The sequence below is a fragment of the Brassica napus genome, chromosome C7, assembly GCF_020379485.1.
Source record: "Brassica napus cultivar Da-Ae chromosome C7, Da-Ae, whole genome shotgun sequence".
Classification (NCBI taxonomy): Eukaryota; Viridiplantae; Streptophyta; class Magnoliopsida; order Brassicales; family Brassicaceae; genus Brassica; species Brassica napus.
The window spans coordinates 4,333,973-4,355,939 of NC_063450.1; the positions used below are offsets into that span (position 1 = coordinate 4,333,973).

Consider the following 21,967-nt stretch of genomic DNA (forward strand, 5'->3'; position numbering starts at 1 on the left):
TTGATAAAATTTTTGAACGATCATTGACAACTTATTTTTTAAATTATAAATTACTAAAACTATTAATCCCACAATGAAAATTTTGTTATCAGTAATTTAAATTTTTTTCTATAAAAAATACAAATGATCAAAAAACTATATGAGTAGAAATCATCATTTAATAGACATTAATATTAAAAATATTCTAAAATATATTATCTATGTTAGTATATTTAAATTTAATAACATATCCTATCAACTATAAAAAAATATTTTTTGGATTAAGAAAATTGATTTATATGTTCGCACTAATTTAATTATATATTTAATAGTACTGACTTTTAATTATTTAATATATATTTATGATTTCATAATATGTAAAAATATTTAATACATAAAATAATTTGTATAATTATAAAAGGAGAAACGAAGAATTTCGAGGATATGGGTCAACATTCAGATTCAAACACGCCCTCTTCTTTATCCATCCGGACAAGGCTTCGGGACCGGATGGATTCTCCGCGAGCTTTTTCCATTCAAATTGGAACACAATCGGACAGTCACTTATTACGGAGGTGCAGGCTTTCTTCAGGACAGGGGTTATGCCACCAACAACAAACGTCACCTATATTAGACTGATACCGAAGATCACAGGTGCGAAGAGTGTAGCTGACTACCGGCCAATAGCGCTGTGTAACGTCACATACAAAGTCATCACCAAGATTATTTCACTCCGTATCAAAGCTACCCTTCAAGGAATCATCTGGGAAACGCAATCAGCCTTTGTACCCGGTCGAGCTATCTCCGACAATGTACTCATTACTCATGAGATCCTCCATACTCTTAAAAACTCCGAGGCTGTGGTGAATTGCTCTATGGCGGTCAAGACTGATATGAGTAAAGCTTATGATCGGTTAGAGTGGAATTTCATCGAGACGGTGCTACTAAGATTCGGGTTTGCGTCTCATCTGGTCGCCTTAATCATGCAATGCGTTACATCAGTGACATACTCCTTCCTAGTTAACGACTCTGTTCATGGAAGAGTGATACCGTCAAGAGGCATTCGACAAGGCGACCCGCTATCCCCGTATCTCTTCATTCTTTGTGGAGAGATCCTTTCCGGTTTGTGCAAACGAGCTCAAAGAAGCGGTCATCTAGCCGGTCTCAGAATTTCTATACCAGCCCCCCGACTGAATCATCTCTTGTTTGCGGATGATACCATGTTCTTCCTCAATACAGATGAAGAGAGCTGCTCGGCACTGATGCATATCCTTGAACAGTACAAGATGGCGTCGGGCCAATTGATCAATGCTACGAAATCCTCCATCACCTTCTCAGCCAAGACCCCGCAGGTAATACGGCACCGTGTTAAAATACACCTTGGGATTGAAAAGGAAGGAGGAACGGGCAAGTATTTGGGTCTCCCGAAACACTTCGGTCGGCGAAAAAGGGACCTTTTTACCGGAATTGTCGACCGTATCAGAAGCAAAGCGGCTTCTTGGGCTACACGTCGCCTATCAAGCGCTGGCAAACTGGTTATGTTGAAGTCTGTACTTACAGCGGTTCCTTCTTTCTCTATGACGTGCTTCCTCCTTCCTATGAGCTTATGCGATCAAATCCAATCCACTCTAACGAGATTTGGGTGGCTTGGGAGAAGCTTATCAAGCCTAAAGCTCACGGAGGGTTAGGTATTAGAGATATTCAGGCCTTCAAAAAGGCACTGCTGGCCAAACAAACTTGGCGGATCATCACAAAACCCGACTGCCTGCTGTCCCGCATACTAAGAGGCAAATACTGTACTAACGCTTCTTTCCTCCAGGTTTCTGAAACAAAGACAATGTCGCACGGATGGAGGAGCATCATTGCGGGTAGAGATCTATTGGTTACCCGACTGGGTAAGGTCATAGGGAATGGGGAAGGAACACGGGTCTGGAAGGACCCTTGGCTAAGACTTGATCACCCTACTGTCCCGTTTGGACCAGTAAAAGAAAGCGACCAAGATTTGTTTGTATCTGATCTCATCTGCAGAGGAAGTGGAGAATGGAATATCAACCAAATAACAAGCATTATGCCACATCTTCTTCCTGAGATCCTCTGTATCAGACCAAGTATTACGGGAGCACCTGATTTTTATGCGTGGCTAGATTCAAAGACAGGAGTATACTCGGTTAAGTCTGGGTACTTCGTAGCAGCCTCTATGATCCAGGTTGAGGACAACGAAGCCACTGAAGCTCAACGAATTACGGAGCAAGCGTTAAACAAAGGCATCTGGACCTGCAAGACCTCCCCAAAGCTTCATCTATTCTTATGGAAGATATTCCATGGAGCCCTGCCGCTGGGAGAAAATCTAGCAAAACGGGGAATGCTTACCAACATTTCTTGTAGACGCTGTGGTGAACTAGAGACGGCGGATCACATCTTCCTCCACTGTGCGTTCACACGTCGAATCTGGTCAGCAAGTATCTGGAGAAACGAGTTCATACTGACAGATACATCTACTCTTGCAACAATTTTTCTGGAGTCAGCGAACTACATCAACCTTCCGCCATTAGGAATCAAAGAAACGATCTTCCCATGGATTTGCTGGGCAATTTGGACAGCAAGGAACTACCTTATCTTCGAGAACAGGAATTTTGAACCTATTGATATTCTCTCCAAAGCCATTGCTAACGCCCGGGAATGGAATGCAGCGCAACTACCAGGCCTTGATCCTCCTATCGCACGGAATCCTCGATTACCACCGACACTCACGATCACCACAGAACCGGCCTGCTTCACTGACGCAGCCTGGCACTCATCCACGAACAGAGTAGGGTGTGGCTGGTATATCCTAACACCTGAGAAGACTATCACTCTACAAGGCACCCGTATGTTTGAACACATCTCATCACCTCTGATGGCTGAAGCACTCGCCATCCGGTCAGCCCTCCTCCACGCCCTCGACGCTGGAATCACTTTAATCTGCATCAAGTCAGACTGTCAGGCACTCATCAATGCTCTCTCCTCGAAGTATCACTCGGCGGATATCTACGGAATCATTCGGGACATCGAGGCTCTATCTTATCGTTTTTCTCGCATTTCTTTTAGTTTCATTCCGCGATCACAAAACTCTATGGCTGATACTTTAGCCAAATCTGCTATGTACTCTGCTTTCTCCAACTAGTTTTGGTTGGAGGTCTAATTAATTAATTCTCGTGTTCAAAAAAAAAAACAAATTTCTTTTTTCTTTGTTTTTTTGCTCGATGGCTTCGGTTACATAGGGAATGGAAGGGAGATCACAATCAGCAGAGGTTATTATTTGGGGTAATACGATCAGGCTGGGCATTATGGTCATGGTTTTCGTTTTTTTCTATTTTGTTGGATTGTGAGTTTGATCACATCCCCTATATATTATTTGAGAAGCATTTACAACATTTTTTTGTAGCCACATGTCATCAGTAGAATGATTCTTAGAATCATTAGAGAAATATGTTGGTCCATCTAATTATATAATAATATTTTTATTAAACTAACAATAAATTCATCATTAATGTACTTTATTATTTCCTTAAATAAAATTTACGGAATTGCCTAATGTGGCTAAAGTATATATGGCAATTAATGATTTTGAATAATAAAGATTTGATAAAAAATAGTGTATCTTCTATCATATTTGTTTAATTTTAAACTATTAAATAAATTAAACAACCACAAAACCATATAATAAAAATTAAGATTTTTATGTATATATTATATTTTGAATTTTTACAAACAACTATAAATTACTAAAACTGTTAAAAGTCTCACATTCAAATTTTATGATCTATGGTTCAAAATTTTTGTTATGACAAAATACAAATGATTACAAAAATTATATAAGTAAAAAGTCTAATTTAATTAATTATTAAGATTAATATATATATCGTTTTAAATTAAACTATAAACCATGTAAAATACAATATTTTAGTTTCAAAATTTACTTTGAACAATTTTTTTGATAAAATTTTTGAACGATCATTGACAACTTATTTTTTAAATTATAAATTACTAAAACTATTAATCCCACAATGAAAATTTTGTTATCAGTAATTTAAATTTTTTTCTATAAAAAATACAAATGATCAAAAAACTATATGAGTAGAAATCATCATTTAATAGACATTAATATTAAAAATATTCTAAAATATATTATCTATGTTAGTATATTTAAATTTAATAACATATCCTATCAACTATAAAAAAATATTTTTTGGATTAAGAAAATTGATTTATATGTTCGCACTAATTTAATTATATATTTAATAGTACTGACTTTTAATTATTTAATATATATTTATGATTTCATAATATGTAAAAATATTTAATACATAAAATAATTTGTATAATTATAAAAGGAGAAACGAAGAATTTCGAGGATATGGGTCAACATTCAGATTCAAACACGCCCTCTTCTTTATCCATCCGGACAAGGCTTCGGGACCGGATGGATTCTCCGCGAGCTTTTTCCATTCAAATTGGAACACAATCGGACAGTCACTTATTACGGAGGTGCAGGCTTTCTTCAGGACAGGGGTTATGCCACCAACAACAAACGTCACCTATATTAGACTGATACCGAAGATCACAGGTGCGAAGAGTGTAGCTGACTACCGGCCAATAGCGCTGTGTAACGTCACATACAAAGTCATCACCAAGATTATTTCACTCCGTATCAAAGCTACCCTTCAAGGAATCATCTGGGAAACGCAATCAGCCTTTGTACCCGGTCGAGCTATCTCCGACAATGTACTCATTACTCATGAGATCCTCCATACTCTTAAAAACTCCGAGGCTGTGGTGAATTGCTCTATGGCGGTCAAGACTGATATGAGTAAAGCTTATGATCGGTTAGAGTGGAATTTCATCGAGACGGTGCTACTAAGATTCGGGTTTGCGTCTCATCTGGTCGCCTTAATCATGCAATGCGTTACATCAGTGACATACTCCTTCCTAGTTAACGACTCTGTTCATGGAAGAGTGATACCGTCAAGAGGCATTCGACAAGGCGACCCGCTATCCCCGTATCTCTTCATTCTTTGTGGAGAGATCCTTTCCGGTTTGTGCAAACGAGCTCAAAGAAGCGGTCATCTAGCCGGTCTCAGAATTTCTATACCAGCCCCCCGACTGAATCATCTCTTGTTTGCGGATGATACCATGTTCTTCCTCAATACAGATGAAGAGAGCTGCTCGGCACTGATGCATATCCTTGAACAATACAAGATGGCGTCGGGCCAATTGATCAATGCTACGAAATCCTCCATCACCTTCTCAGCCAAGACCCCGCAGGTAATACGGCACCGTGTTAAAATACACCTTGGGATTGAAAAGGAAGGAGGAACGGGCAAGTATTTGGGTCTCCCGAAACACTTCGGTCGGCGAAAAAGGGACCTTTTTACCGGAATTGTCGACCGTATCAGAAGCAAAGCGGCTTCTTGGGCTACACGTCGCCTATCAAGCGCTGGCAAACTGGTTATGTTGAAGTCTGTACTTACAGCGGTTCCTTCTTTCTCTATGACGTGCTTCCTCCTTCCTATGAGCTTATGCGATCAAATCCAATCCACTCTAACGAGATTTGGGTGGCTTGGGAGAAGCTTATCAAGCCTAAAGCTCACGGAGGGTTAGGTATTAGAGATATTCAGGCCTTCAACAAGGCACTGCTGGCCAAAAAAACTTGGCGGATCATCACAAAACCCGACTGCCTGCTGTCCCGCATACTAAGAGGCAAATACTGTACTAACGCTTCTTTCCTCCAGGTTTCTGAAACAAAGACAATGTCGCACGGATGGAGGAGCATCATTGCGGGTAGAGATCTATTGGTTACCCGACTGGGTAAGGTCATAGGGAATGGGGAAGGAACACGGGTCTGGAAGGACCCTTGGCTAAGACTTGATCACCCTACTGTCCCGTTTGGACCAGTAAAAGAAAGCGACCAAGATTTGTTTGTATCTGATCTCATCTGCAGAGGAAGTGGAGAATGGAATATCAACCAAATAACAAGCATTATGCCACATCTTCTTCCTGAGATCCTCTGTATCAGACCAAGTATTACGGGAGCACCTGATTTTTATGCGTGGCTAGATTCAAAGACAGGAGTATACTCGGTTAAGTCTGGGTACTTCGTAGCAGCCTCTATGATCCAGGTTGAGGACAACGAAGCCACTGAAGCTCAACGAATTACGGAGCAAGCGTTAAACAAAGGCATCTGGACCTGCAAGACCTCCCCAAAGCTTCATCTATTCTTATGGAAGATATTCCATGGAGCCCTGCCGCTGGGAGAAAATCTAGCAAAACGGGGAATACTTACCAACATTTCTTGTAGACGCTGTGGTGAACTAGAGACGGCGGATCACATCTTCCTCCACTGTGCGTTCACACGTCGAATCTGGTCAGCAAGTATCTGGAGAAACGAGTTCATACTGACAGATACATCTACTCTTGCAACAATTTTTCTGGAATCAGCGAACTACATCAACCTTCCGCCATTAGGAATCAAAGAAACGATCTTCCCATGGATTTGCTGGGCAATTTGGACAGCAAGGAACTACCTTATCTTCGAGAACAGGAATTTTGAACCTATTGATATTCTCTCCAAAGCCATTGCTAACGCCCGGGAATGGAATGCAGCGCAACTACCAGGCCTTGATCCTCCTATCGCACGGAATCCTCGATTACCACCGACACTCACGATCACCACAGAACCGGCCTGCTTCACTGACGCAGCCTGGCACTCATCCACGAACAGAGTAGGGTGTGGCTGGTATATCCTAACACCTGAGAAGACTATCACTCTACAAGGCACCCGTATGTTTGAACACATCTCATCACCTCTGATGGCTGAAGCACTCGCCATCCGGTCAGCCCTCCTCCACGCCCTCGACGCTGGAATCACTTTAATCTGCATCAAGTCAGACTGTCAGGCACTCATCAATGCTCTCTCCTCGAAGTATCACTCGGCGGATATCTACGGAATCATTCGGGACATCGAGGCTCTATCTTATCGTTTTTCTCGCATTTCTTTTAGTTTCATTCCGCGATCACAAAACTCTATGGCTGATACTTTAGCCAAATCTGCTATGTACTCTGCTTTCTCCAACTAGTTTTGGTTGGAGGTCTAATTAATTAATTCTCGTGTTCAAAAAAAAAAAACAAATTTCTTTTTTCTTTGTTTTTTTGCTCGATGGCTTCGGTTACATAGGGAATGGAAGGGAGATCACAATCAGCAGAGGTTATTATTTGGGGTAATACGATCAGGCTGGGCATTATGGTCATGGTTTTCGTTTTTTTCTATTTTGTTGGACTGTGAGTTTGATCACATCCCCTATATATTATTTGAGAAGCATTTACAACATTTTTTTGTAGCCACATGTCATCAGTAGAATGATTCTTAGAATCATTAGAGAAATATGTTGGTCCATCTAATTATATAATAATATTTTTATTAAACTAACAATAAATTCATCATTAATGTACTTTATTATTTTCTTAAATAAAATTTACGGAATTGCCTAATGTGGCTAAAGTATATATGGCAATTAATGATTTTGAATAATAAAGATTTGATAAAAAAAATAGTGTATCTTCTATCATATTTGTTTAATTTTAAACTATTAAATAAATTAAACAACCACAAAACCATATAATAAAAATTAAGATTTTTATGTATATATTATATTTTGAATTTTTACAAACAACTATAAATTACTAAAACTGTTAAAAGTCTCACATTCAAATTTTATGATCTATGGTTCAAAATTTTTGTTATGACAAAATACAAATGATTACAAAAATTATATAAGTAAAAAGTCTAATTTAATTAATTATTAAGATTAATATATATATCGTTTTAAATTAAACTATAAACCATGTAAAATACAATATTTTAGTTTCAAAATTTACTTTGAACAATTTTTTTGATAAAATTTTTGAACGATCATTGACAACTTATTTTTTAAATTATAAATTACTAAAACTATTAATCCCACAATGAAAATTTTGTTATCAGTAATTTAAATTTTTTTCTATAAAAAATACAAATGATCAAAAAACTATATGAGTAGAAATCATCATTTAATAGACATTAATATTAAAAATATTCTAAAATATATTATCTATGTTAGTATATTTAAATTTAATAACATATCCTATCAACTATAAAAAAATATTTTTTGGATTAAGAAAATTGATTTATATGTTCGCACTAATTTAATTATATATTTAATAGTACTGACTTTTAATTATTTAATATATATTTATGATTTCATAATATGTAAAAATATTTAATACATAAAATAATTTGTATAATTATAAAAGGAGAAACGAAGAATTTCGAGGATATGGGTCAACATTCAGATTCAAGGGCACGTGGGTCTCAAGTATAAATTACTGATATTTTATAAATTCATTGGAAAATTATAGTTTATTTATACCCAGCATTATTGCTCAAAAGAGCCGGTCAATACAAATTTGACGCGTACTTATTTGGAGTTGCTGAAGTATGGGTAGGAAATGGATGATAGGTTATCTTAGGGTGATCTGGTATAAACAAAAACCAGAGTTTTTATTGGCAACAAACCAAGTTTCAGCTTTCGTACAGGGATTCCAGGTTTATTTCGGGTTTGATAATCTGGTTATGGTAGATCTTCTTCGACAGCTTTATTATACTAATGAGTACCAGGATATCTTTAAATCCAAATTCGACAGCTCTAGGGAGCACTTATCCATGTTTTTTTATGAGAGTCCTAAGTTAGAATTGCCGAGGAGTGGGAAATAAGTGGACTATAAATTATATGAGGAAGATATGGTATAAACATAAACTAGATTTTCTATTCTTATCTGAAACAAAGCAAGAGTTAGAGTTTGTTCAAGACTTTCAATCACATTATGGATATGATAATCTGGTCACAGTATAGACCCACTTGGGAGGAGTGGTGGATTAGCACTTTTTTACAATAATGAGTATCAGATTAAGATTTTGTTTTCCAGTAACTGAATGATAGATGTGGAAGCGGTGGCTCTTGGAAAAACGGTTTATTTAACTTTTGTGTACGGTGACCTAGTCAAAAAACTGAGGGAACAAGTGTGAGAGAGTTTAACTAGATATGGACTCTCACGATCCGTACCTTGGTTTATCATTGGCGATTTAAATGAGATCACTGCAAATCATGAAAAGGAAGGAGGATCAATGAGAATTGCGGATTCATTTATTCCCGTTAATAACATGATAAGAAATAGTGGATTATTGGAGTTTCCAGCTCGGGGAAATAAAATGTCATGGCAAGGGAGACGAGGGAAAGGAAAAGGGGCGGTGATGATCATATGTCGTCTAGATCGCGCTTTAGCAAACGAGGAGTGGCACACTTTATTTCCATGCTCTTATACAGAATATTTAGAGATGGTGGCATCTGATCATCTCCCAATAGTGGCCTACTTGGAGGATAAAGTTCCCAGGAGGAAAGGACAATTTCGTTTTGATAAGAGATGGATTGGACAAGAGGGTCTTATGGAATCAATCACAATGGGCTGGTCAGGTTATAGTGGAGGAAGGGAAGATGGTATAGTGGCTAAAATTAGCAATTTTCGTCACGAAATTGCTAAATGGCGGAAAAATAATCCACCTTATGGAAAAGAAAAAAATAAATGAATTACAGAAAGCTCTTGAAGAGGTACAAACAAATAACACTAGATCTCAGGAAGAGATTCTGAAGGTATCTAGGAAGTTACAAGATGCATAAAAGGATGAAGAGGATTATTGGCATCAGAAAAGCATGAATATGTGGTATTCATCTGGGGATCTTAACACAAAATTCTATCACGCTTTAACCAAGCAAAGATGGATTCGTAATAGGATAGTCGGGCTACATGATGCTGCGGGAAATTGGATTACAGAGGATAATAGTGTGGAAAAAGTGGCAGTAGACTATTTTGAAGATTTATTTAGTACAACTTCACCATCAGAGTTTGATAGTTTCCTCATAGAGGTAACACCAGGTATCACTCCTCAGATGAATCAACGATTGTTAAGGATAGCGACTGAGGATGAGGTTAGAGAGGCTTTGTTTATTATGCAGCTAGAGAAGGTGCCAAGACCGGACGGCATGACAGCTCTATTTTTTCAACATTCTTGGCATATTATTAAGGAGGATTTGGTAGAAATGGTAAATAATTTTTTGGCTTCTGGAAAAATGGATTCAAGGTTAAATATTACTAATATATGTATGATTCCAAAGACGGAGAGGCCTACACGGATGACGGAGTTGAGGCCAATCAGTTTATGTAACGTATGGTATAAAATCATTTCGAATGTTTTGTGTCAGCGACTGAAATTATGTCTCCCCTCTCTCATTTCAGAAACGTAATCGGCTTTTATGTCAGGAAGGTTGATTTCTGATAATATTTTTATAGCCCAGGAAATGTTTCATAGATTACGAACTAATAAAGCATGTCAAGGAAAGTATATGGCAATTAAAATGGTCATGAGCAAAGCGTATGATAGGGTGGAATGGGATTTTATCAAGGCTTTACTACAAAAGATTGGTTTTGATCTCCATTGGATTAAACTAATGATGGAGTGTATATCATCGGTTCAATATCGGGTTTTACTAAATGGTCAACCACGTGGTCTAATTATTCCACATAGGGGTTTACGTCAAGGGGATCCTTTATCTCCTTATTTATTTATTATGTGTACTGAGGCTTTAATTGCAAATATTAAGAAGGTGGAGAGAGGAAAACAATTAACAGGAATGAAGGTAGTCAGAGCCTATCCATCGATATCTCATTTGCTATTTGCGGACAATAGCATCTTCTTTTGTAAAGCTCAAAGTAAAGAGTGCCAAACCATTCTCATAATCTTAAAGGAATATGTGGTAGTATCAGGTCAACTAATAAATCTTGATAAGTCTTCGATTCAATTTGAGCACAAGATTGAAGAATCGGCCAGACAGGAGTTACGAGATATTCTGGGTATCCAGAATATTGGAGGAATGGGATCTTACCTAGGTTTACCAGAAAATATTGGGGGCTTCAAGATACAAGTTTTTAGCTTTGTGCAGGACCTGCTAAATAATAGGGTCAACGGTTGGACTTTTAAGTTTTTCACAAAAAGAGGAAAGGAAGTGATTATTAAATCAGTGGTTACGGCATTACCAAATCATGTGATGTCTTGCTAACGTTTACCTAAGGCAACCACAAAAAAACTGACGAACGCGGTAGCACAATTCTGGTGGAGTCCAAGGGGAAGCACAAGAGGCATGCACTGGAAATCATGGGACAAAGTATGTGTAAATAAGGATGAAAGAGGTTTGGGGTTCAAAGACATCACTGATTTCAATACAGCGATGCTTGGTAAACAATTACGGCGTCTGATAGAGGAGCCAAACACATTTTTTGCTCGAGTGTTCAAAGGTCGATATTACAGGAATGCCTCACCCCTTGAACTGATTCATTCGTATTCTCCGTCATATGGCTGAAGGAGTATCATCTCTGGTAGCCTCTGGTAAGCAAAGGACTAATCAAACAGGTGGGATCAGGATCATTGGCTCCCAACCACTCGCCCGAGACCAGCTAATAAAAACAGACACAACTATTACCTAGACCTCATAGTAGATTCTCTCATTGATTCTACTTCGCGAACTTGGAATTCGCAGGCACTTCGGGCTTTGGTGGACCCACAGGATGTGAAAATTATAGAAGGCATACACTGAGCAGGACTCAGATAGTAGATAGGGATGAATGGCATTTCATAAACAATGGAAAATATACGGTTAAATCAGGATATCAGGTAGAACGGGTTTACCCCACTACAAGAAAAAAGAGTTTTGATAGCAGTACAGGATAGCGTTTTTTGCTTTTCTGCTATGGTTGACATACCGCTTAATTTTAGATAGCGTTTGTATATTTGGAAACGCTATGATAAAGTAGTTTATTTAAAAACGCTATGATAGCGTATCTTTAATAGCAAAATATAATAAAACGCTATATTTGGCTTTTTGAATCCATAAACTCTAAACAAGTTTTTGAACCCTAAACTCTAAACACAAACTTAAAACTCTAATATTTTCATATTATAACTTCAAATCTTAAACGCAAACTCAATTTTTTCTTAATCTTAATATATAACTTTCAAACACATAAACCTTAAATCTCCTATCAAACTCTATACCCTAAAACTTCAGCATAAACCATACATCCACTAATATATAAACTTCAAATCTAAATTTAAACTTTAACCACAAATATTAAGTGTACTCTTTAAATCCAATGTTTCTTAAACTCATAACATAAAATCTTACATATAAATCATAAACTCCATACTCCAAACTCTAAACTCATAAACATAAACACTAAGATGCAATTTTGAAATTATAATTATATAAATTTAGTCATAACTACAAGCACGTAAGCATTATTTAAGGCTTAGAAACTTGAAACATAATCATTTAAATATTCATATGTTTTAAATTTTTAAAATTAAAATACATATATAAATAACCAAAAACAATACGAGTTCCTTTTTAGTGTGCAAGAATGATGAAGAGTTCTTATTGGTCAGAATTTTAAGCACATGGATCACCTCTTCATCCGTTGGATGAGATTAAATCCGACGGTTCAGGTCTGTTCTTTTTCTTTTTCAGATTTGTAGATCTTTCATCTTCTCTTTCTAAAAAATTATCAATCTCTCTTCTATCTTCTCCTTCCTTACGACCATCTCTGTTTCTATTCAATTCTTTTTTTTTTGGTTTTCAGATTGATAAAGTTCATGTGTTGGCTTCTCAGTTTCTAATTGTGTTTGTGTTGGATTCTTTTGTAGGGAAAGGAAGCCAACGAAATCAACAACATCTTGCGACGGAGCCCGAGATCTGAAGAAGCCGTGGTGTGGAGATGGCAGAAGAAGCTACAGGTGGTGGTGGAGGTGGAACCCAGAAAGAAGAAGAAGAAGATAGGCGGAGAAGGAGAGAAGACAGAGACGTGAGGAGGGCTTCGTTGACACACCAGATCTGAAGTAGTTCCATGGAGATGGCAGAGAAAGCTAGTCGTGGTGGTGGAGGAGAAGGAGAGAAGACCGAGACGCGAGAGCTTGGTCGACACAGCAATGGAGGAGGACGGCGACGACAAATGGAGGAGGAGGACGACGGGATGTATACGGCGTTGTGGGGGACAGTTCATGGAGGCGTAGACTAGGTTTTTCTTTTAGGTTTAGCTTTTATTTTGTTAAAAAAAATTGGTTAAGTTTGCTTTATTTGGTGTACCGGTCTTTAACTTTGTAACCAATTTCGATTTATAAATATCTTTTAAAAAAAATTTATTATTTTTTTTATTTTTAGTAAGATAAATAATAACAATAAAAAACGTTATAATAAAATATTTAATTACTTGCAATAAAACGCTATTGTTTGTCGCAATATGATAGCAATGCAAAAAACTGCTATCTAATGTACTTGACCTATTATGACGGGCGATGATACAGCGCTTCTAAAACCGCTATCGTATCGTTAGATAGCGTTTTCCGTCCGCTAATAAAACCCATTTTTCTTGTAGTGCCCAGGGACAAACCACCATTAATGTTTGGACCCACGGTGGATGTATTGAAGGCGTTTTGTTGGAAAATACGGTGCCTACCAAAGATAAAACATTTTTTATGGCAATTGGTGACGGGGTGTATAGCAGTCAAGAAGAATCTGCAAACGCGGGGGATACATGGGGATATACGTTGTGCACGGTGTGGAGCTGATGAAGAATCGATAAACCATGTGTCTTTTGAATGTCCTCCAGCACTTCAGGTTTGGGCTCTCTCAAAGATACCATCAAATCCATCTATTTTTTCAACAATCTTTTTCTTCACAAACATGGATCATCTCTTCTGGATAGTTTTCCCGCAGATGGATTATCATCAGTTTGCATGGATATTATAGTATATTTGGAAAGGAATGAATAATAAAGTTTTTAGTAATCTGGACATTGATCCTTGGGACACGCTTAGTTTGGCAAAAATAGAATCTACACTTTGGGCTGAGACACAGATATTGAACGAACAGAGGAATGTACGACACATAGAGGTTACGACTCTACTGTCAATTCCAGGAAGATGGTGTTTCACAGATGGTTCCTGGAAAGAGAATGATTTTTTCTCCGGACAGGGATGGTTCAGTACTCTATAAGGATTTGATGGGCTGTTAGGGGCGAGGAATGTTCGAGCTAGTCTTTCTCCTCTTCATGCAGAGATGGAAGCACTACTCTGAGAAATGGAATGCATGAGAAACTTACGTCAATTTTATGTTTACATTTGCAACGGATTGCTCTCAATTGGTGAAGATGGTTTTGGAACCAGAAGAATAGCTAGCTTTTACAAATTATTTAGAAGATATTAAGGCCCTGAAATGAAGTTTCCTCTATTCAGAGATTGTTTATGTACCAAGGACGCAAAATACAAAAATGGATGGCCTAGCACGCAGTGTCAGAAAGCAATCGTCTTTCGTCGTTCACATGGATCAAGATCTCCCGATTTGGTTCACAGAGTCAGTGTGAGTCTTTACGAGTCGATGAAAAAAAAAATGACATGATTGAAGTTCCTATCAGATAAAGAGCAAGTGGTATGAATGATTCGAAGTCATCATCCATACCTTTGCACGTCTCTTGATACATGAAGTCACTCTGAACTTATCCAACCAAACCCACTACAACCCCAAATGTATGTCACAAGCATCTTGATGTTTGTAAACATCAAAGTATATATATCAACGTTTTAATTTTTTTAGTGAAAATAAATAATATGATTCAACTATTAGACTCAAGATTGAACTGATTAAACAAACATAACAGGAAACAAGAGAGTAAGAAGCTCATATTAAGCCATTAAAACAGGTTGTAGCCGAAGTGACAAACCACAAAGGCAGAAGCTAACAATGAAACGAGTTTTTTGGAAGAGTTATGACAATACACAGAGTTCTCTTCCCTCTATTGTGACTTGAGAAAAAAAACGAAGAGTCATGACGGGTTGGTTTTGGTAAAATGTGTAAGTGCAACTGCAACTGCAACTGCAACTACACAGTGTAGTGATGCCCAGCTGTGTCAATGTCCAAGCCCTTCAGCTTTGCGACTGATTCAACATGTCCCTTCAGTGTGTGAAGCTCCCTAAGCCTGTCACAACAAAGCATATTCACTAATCAGAATCAAGCAAACTCCAGTTTCTTCCAAGTTTAGATATCAAAGTAGACTTACCTTGCTATCTCGGCCCTTCTCTTAGCTTGCTCGGCGATCTCAGACAGCTCTCTGTAACCTCCTTTCTCTGGGAAGATGTTGACCTCTTCTTTCGGCTGGAGACCGTGAAGTGTCCTCTGAGCTTGTGCCCACTGAGCTTCTCTTTCTCCAATACCGTAATCCTTCTTGGTCGTGAAAGCAGTCTGTTTTAAAGTAACAGCAGAAGTAATTAGCATAAAATTTTACCTCAGGATGTGAAAAAGCGATCGGAGAGAGTTAGTTCTATGTACCCTGTTGTCAAACAAGCTGGTCCAAGCCTTTCCACTCAAGATGTAGCGAATGGCAAACTTCAAAAGGTCTTGTGGGAAGTATGTAACAATGCTGTAAACCCAAATCACACCAGCCCATCCCCAACCGATACCCTTCACCTTTGCAAACGTCCAGTCAGCGTACACTGCAATCAAAGTCGCAACCTGCATATGGGAAGAAGAGTTAGATGAGTCTCAGTGGGTTTCTTTTCTAGAATTCAGGAAACTATGGGGTTTTGATGTTCTTACCAGTTGTGCAATGACGAAAGCAATCATCAGAAGCGCCCCAGGACGTTCAACGAACGACCAGCTCCTTGACCTCGTGACGAAGATGAGCGCTTGACTGATGATACTAACTTGAAGGTACACAGCACCCATTAGCTCATCATTGTTGTCCCTGATTGACCTCACACCAAACTTGTCCTGCATATCAACGATGAATTTTAGTTTCCTAAGGCAATATTTATCTACATAATCCCTCAAGCATCTTTACACAAAAAAAAAAGAAAAGAAAATGAGCTGATGAAGCTTACGGAGAAAAAGTCGGTCTTGTGAATCGCCCAGAAGAAAACAACACTCATAACGGCTTGGTAACCTCCCAGCACAATTCCGGTGGCGAAAATTTCTTTGAGCTTCCAGCTATCAGGTGTGGGAGATGGCTTGACTCTATCCTTTGAGATTGTCATGATGGTACCTAAAAGATAGCAACAAACAATACCATACGATATAAGATAATGCAGATAAAATATTAGGAGTCTATATAGCAAAGTAAAGCCATTTGCTCACCGTCATTAAGGATGGCAATAATCAGAACCATGAACGCTGAGAAGTCAAATTCCCATATCAGAGCAATAAGCATGAAACCAAACTGCACAACAAAGTATATCGCAATATAATCAGTACACAAAAGAAAGATCATGGTAATAAGAGATAGATATCTAAATGAAGTGTCTACTTACCACAATACGGATTGTGATTGACACTGCATAAATCTGTCATAAGCAAGAAAAAGATATTAGATATTGGTGCAAACGAACACAAATAGTGGGCATAATGTAAGAAAAAAACAAAGAGAATGTGCACGGTGTAGTTCTTCATTCTCTGGAAGATAGCTCTGCTAGTGAGCACTGCACTGATGATAACACTCAATCCAGGTTCAGTGAGAACAATATCTGAAGCACCACGAGCAGCATCTGTAGCATCGGCCACAGCAATACCAATGTCAGCTTTCTTCAATGCAGGAGCATCGTTGACACCATCACCAGTCATTCCAACAATGTGTTTCCTCTCTTGCAGCTTTTTCACAATTTCATATTTGTGCTCTGCAATTAGAAAGATAAGAAGAAGCTTAAATCAATATAACAAAACCTTTTCTGATGAACATATAATGAATTTTAAGATCGAAAGCAAGTTATAACCTGGAAAGACCCCAGCAAACCCATCAGCCTTCTCAATCAACTCCTCAACAGGAATGGATGCAATGTTGGAGTCCTTGTCAGTACCAAGAAGAGCCGCAGAAGGATACATGTTGGTTCCCATTCCAAGCCTGCGACCGGTTTCCTTGCCAATAGCAAGTTGGTCACCTGGAAACGTAATTAGAGCGCAAGTTAGGAAAAACATCTACATAGCCATGGATTTCTTGATATAGAAAATGACGAATAAGTTTAGTTACCGGTGATCATCTTAACGTTAACACCAAGATTCAAAGCCCTGCGAATGGTTTCGGCACTGTCGTGTCTTGGAGGGTCAAAAAGAGGCAATAAACCAACAAATTCCCATGGTCCACCAGGGCTTTCTTTGGTTTTCTCGGGAACCACCTAAGAAGGAATAAGAACAAACATCTGAACATTTGTTTCCATGCAAAAAAGAAGTCTGAAAACATAAGATCACTCGTAAATAAGTACCTGACGAGCAACTGCCAATGACCTAAGACCGCGTTCGGCATACTTGTCCATACAACCGAAAACCTTCTTCCGAAGGTCAGGCCTCGCATTGGCAAGGTCGAGGATCTGTGTGGGAAAAATTGATATAGTAGACTCGAATGAAGGAATAAAGTAACATTTGCAGAGGAAAGTTGAAAATTCACTACCTGCTCGGGAGCACCTTTGCTGACTCTGTGCCAGTTACCATCCGAGTCGATGTAAGTCAAAGCAGTTCTCTTGTCAACAGGGTTGAATGGAAGGAAGTGAACCTCCCTGATTCCAGCTCGTGCCTACGAAAATACAAGTGAAACATAAGAAATTGTTTGGATCCTAAACTACAGAAGTAATTCAAACCGAGAAAGACGTATACCTCTTTTGGATCCGCAAGCATTCCAACCATGGCTGCATCAATAGCATCCTGGTTCTCAATCCTAGAAGCCATGGCTGCAAATAATAGGACTTGGTCTTTTTCCACGCCCTTGCAGAAAACCTCAACCAAGTTCTTGTCCACACTCAATTTATTGAGGGTCAGTGTTCCCGTTTTGTCACTGCAAAGGACATCCATTCCTGCCATTTCCTCTATGGCAGTCATACGTTTGGTGATGGCACCTTGCTGAGACAACCTGTGAGACCCGATAGCCATAGTCACGGACAACACCGTTGGCATAGCAATGGGGATACCACCGATCAAGAGGACCAACAGATTGTCAATTCCATCTCTGTACTTCCTTCTTTGAATAGGGTACATGACGATTATTTCAATCACGATACCAATAGCAATAGAACAGATACAGAAGTTTCCAATGGATGTAAGAACTTTCTGGAAGTGACCAACTTGGTTAGTGCTGTCCACAAGGTGAGCAGCTTTACCGAAGAAGGTGTGAACTCCAGTAGCTATAACAACCGCTTCAATTTCTCCTTGTTTACAAGTTGAGCCAGAGAAAACTTCTTGACCCGGGTGCTTGGTCACGGGAAGGGACTCTCCAGTTAGAGCAGACTGGTCAACCTTTAAAGGATCACCTTCGAGAAGACGGGCATCAGCTGGGATGATGTCTCCAAGTTTAATGCTAACAATATCTCCTGGGACAAGAATAGCAGCTTCTTGTTCACTCCATTTTCCATCCCTGAGCACCTGAAAACAAGAAACATCACAACAACAACAGAAGACAAACAAACAGGTTAAGCTCGAGAGAAGTTTTGAAACGTCATGTACAATGATAACGTCACAGCATTATGCAACACATTACCTTGGTTTTAGGAGCAAGACCAGCCATGAGAGCAGCTGCGGCATTTCCAGCATTGTTTTCTTCAATGAAACTGATTGTGGAGTTGATAACAAGCAGACAGATGATACCAACAAAATCTTGCCAATCCGGAGGTCTGCCATCACCATTGGCCAAAGCAATGGCCATGATAGCCGCAGCTTCCATAACCCATGAAAGCGGATTCCACATGAACCCCAGAAACTTCAGAATCTTGCTTTCCTGTATATTTTAAAAATGAAACGATCAAACCTCGTGACTACTCAGACATTCACAAAGGCAAAAGCTTTTTAATATCAGGAAACAACAATGGGTTTAAGTCAAACTCAAACCTTCTTCTCTTCGAGCTTGTTGGGGCCAAATAGCTGAATCCTTTCCTCCCCTTCCTGCGTGGTCAACCCTTCCCTTGTACATTTCAGCTGCTGGAAAACTTCCTCAATCGGAATTTTTTCCTGAGAATCCAACAAAATGTTGATCAGTAATTCATACAAAGAATTGGTGTAACATCTTCAAACAAAACAAACAAAAAAAATCAAAACTTTGCAGTTTCATACAAATCTTTTGAAACGATCTAACTCGGCTACTCAGAAAAGTGGCGTTGACTCAAGTTACTGACAATGGAAGGTAAAAAGAATCTTGCAGTGGAGGAGGCTGGGGACCACCACCATCACTAGTACTACTATCAAAGCACGTGTAAGAGACGTGTAAAACACGCGCTGAGTGATTCCCTCCATGAAAGGTGCCTACTTTCCGGCGTGAAAGCCAAGGTCCGATTAAGGGTATTTCGGTCATATTCATAGTAAACGAGAAGAAAAGAAAATTGATTTTTTATTTTTTTACTATACACGAGGCTATTTACAAGTTTGCGTGCGTTGAATAATAGTGTTTTGCTAAAAGACAGAGACTATATAATAAAAACAAAGTACTACGGAAAGGTACATCAAATCCTAAAACTCTTACGAACCAAAACAAACAGATTAATATTCCTTTTATAATTAAAAACTAATTTGCATTTTTAGGGGTGGAAGATAGAATATTATGAGCAGCTTTTACAGCAAAGACGTTATCTTAAAATGAGATTTTCAGAAAGAAAAAAAAGTATAAAGAGTAAACCAAAAAAAAAATTATTTCACAAGTAAAATCAATTTTTTTCTCTTTTAAAATCAACTTTTTGGTGTATGTTTCCCTTTTGAATTAATATATGAAAAGACTTTAGCTTACCTCCACCAATAAAAGAAACTTTATTTTTGTTCTTCGTTATCTTTTTTAGTTTCAGTGTTTCACATGTGTGGGTAGATCTGCTTTTTCATGATGAACAGTAATCCGAACTGTTTTTGGTTAATACCCTAAAAAGCTTTAAAGGAGTTTCTGTAATTATCGCTCCAATAAAGTCCATATATTTCTGATTTTTTTTAAAAAAAAATAATTAATTTGGAAAGAAAAAAATTATGAAAATCAGGTCATGACTCGGATCCATGAAAATAGCGATTGAAAGTATTTGAAGTAACATCTGAGATTTTAGGGATTTGATATTCAGAATCGGATCCAAAGAATAAGAATCGTCATATCACTGAAATAGAAATTTTAACCGAAACGAGAAACAATCATATGCAAACGAAGGGCAACGGAACAGATCTATTCTCAGTCAAGCATATCATCGAACACTTTGCGTGCATGATAAATCAAAAACAGTGCTCAGACGATTAAGCTAGAAGAAAGGTAGAGATGAAGTAGATACCAGATCAACAGTCTCGTTCTTGATATCCTCGAGACCTGACATCTCTCTCTTTCCTTTCTTCACACACAGATATCCAAAACGGCGTCTCTCTCTGTCGTTTCAACACTCGATTACACACACCAGAAAAAGAGAGAGAGAGAGAGATAGAAATATATATTGTAGGTGAAGACGAGCTATGTTGCAAAGCAGAAACGTCTCTTCCTTTTTAAACCACTCAAAACGACGGACTTCTCTACCGTTTTCGCCTCATGTGGGTCCCGTACCAGACGCTCTAATTTACACCCTTTTATTTTATTTCTTTTTTCTGCTCTCTTTCTACCGTTTATTACGATTCGGTGTTCATCAACGGTTGTTGGTTTTTTAAGTTTTTGACTTTTAAATACCTGGCTTATATTTCTGTGTTTTATGGTTATTGGTTAAGATCTAAACATTACAAAAACTGATTTATTGTTCTGACTAGGGATCGTTATCTGCACCAAAACGCGGAGTTTTTGCATTTTAATCTTTTTTTTGTCTCTTGTTTATTAATCTAGCATTTAGTTTTTCAATGTATTTTATCTTCACTATCTCCTCTTGTCTTGTTTACATTTGTTTTCACGTTCTGTCGTTTGATTTGTCTTAGTTTTGGCTTGTGTAATAACTTAACCCTGCTCATTCTTCTTTTATTCTTTATTGATTGATATTTTTATCTTGCTTAGCTCTGTGTTGCCACTAATTTGCTCGAATCATTCTGCTTCGTATTCTTTTCATATTCATTAACTATTGTCTCCAATCACTTTAAATCCTAAAAATCCTACGTGTTCTTTTGTTTATTAGATCACATATTAAATATTTTTGAAACTGTTTATTTATTCTAATAAATCCTTACGTTTATAACTAAGATTATATGGATAAAAGACTGATTATAATTTAGTTGAAGTCTAACGTAGAAGTTATTAGACTTGCAATCCTTCTTTTTGTCATCCAAGATAGCTTTAATCAAATCAATTATATTGATTTAGAAAACCCATAAGCTATTTCAATCCCAAACAACCAAAAAACAGGCGCATTTGTTATTGACGCTGCGACGGGTTTCTTTTACTATAAACATAATTGCTTGTCACAACTGTTAATAAACCCAAATGTGTTTACAAAAGCTACCCATATAAGAGATTCATACTCATTTCTCTTTCTCTAGTCATCTCCTATGTTAGTAGCTATCATAATAAAATCATCATACAAAGGATATATCTCTTGGTTTCATATAGAACATGCAAAATGACTATTTTCTGCAGACTCCATGAACACTGAGTATTATAAATATCAAACTCTATCAATGGTCTATTTATATGTTTAGGAAAGGCCTCGAAATGTAACTTCCAAATAATGATTTCCAGGTCAACACATTGCACGTTAACCTGCACAATGGGATCAGCGGATCTGCAGATACCGCTACATGTTGAGTCGAACGCAGCTACACATATATTCCCTGCTTGTGCTTTTCATTCACAATTTGCAATTCTCCCAAGAACCAGAATCAATGTTAAATGAGGTAAAAGTTTTAGA

At 37.9% G+C, this 21,967-nt stretch overlaps 3 protein-coding genes across 3 annotated transcripts; 2 read left to right on the top strand and 1 right to left on the bottom strand.

Annotated features, from left to right (window-relative positions):
• The first annotated feature begins 581 nt into the window (after positions 1 to 581).
• Positions 582 to 3,142, top strand: LOC125590358. The gene is made up of 2 exons (XM_048763910.1): positions 582 to 1,331; positions 1,463 to 3,142. The coding sequence occupies exons 1-2, from the start codon at positions 582 to 584 to the stop codon at positions 3,140 to 3,142; spliced, it is 2,430 nt and encodes an 809-aa protein (XP_048619867.1).
• A 1,391-nt stretch (positions 3,143 to 4,533) lies between these two features.
• LOC125590359 lies at positions 4,534 to 7,094 on the top strand. The gene is made up of 2 exons (XM_048763911.1): positions 4,534 to 5,283; positions 5,415 to 7,094. The coding sequence occupies exons 1-2, from the start codon at positions 4,534 to 4,536 to the stop codon at positions 7,092 to 7,094; spliced, it is 2,430 nt and encodes an 809-aa protein (XP_048619868.1).
• A 7,682-nt stretch (positions 7,095 to 14,776) lies between these two features.
• LOC106357639 (ATPase 1, plasma membrane-type) lies at positions 14,777 to 20,673 on the bottom strand. The gene is made up of 16 exons (XM_013797313.3): positions 20,423 to 20,673; positions 19,017 to 19,136; positions 18,670 to 18,906; positions 17,793 to 18,554; positions 17,590 to 17,712; positions 17,405 to 17,509; positions 17,173 to 17,317; positions 16,919 to 17,083; positions 16,584 to 16,822; positions 16,460 to 16,492; positions 16,287 to 16,368; positions 16,034 to 16,194; positions 15,750 to 15,923; positions 15,483 to 15,665; positions 15,214 to 15,395; positions 14,777 to 15,132 (listed from the first exon to the last, which is right to left on the bottom strand). The coding sequence occupies exons 1-16, from the start codon at positions 20,462 to 20,464 to the stop codon at positions 15,036 to 15,038; spliced, it is 2,850 nt and encodes a 949-aa protein (XP_013652767.1). The 5' UTR covers positions 20,465 to 20,673; the 3' UTR covers positions 14,777 to 15,035.
• Positions 20,674 to 21,967: the final 1,294 nt, after the last annotated feature.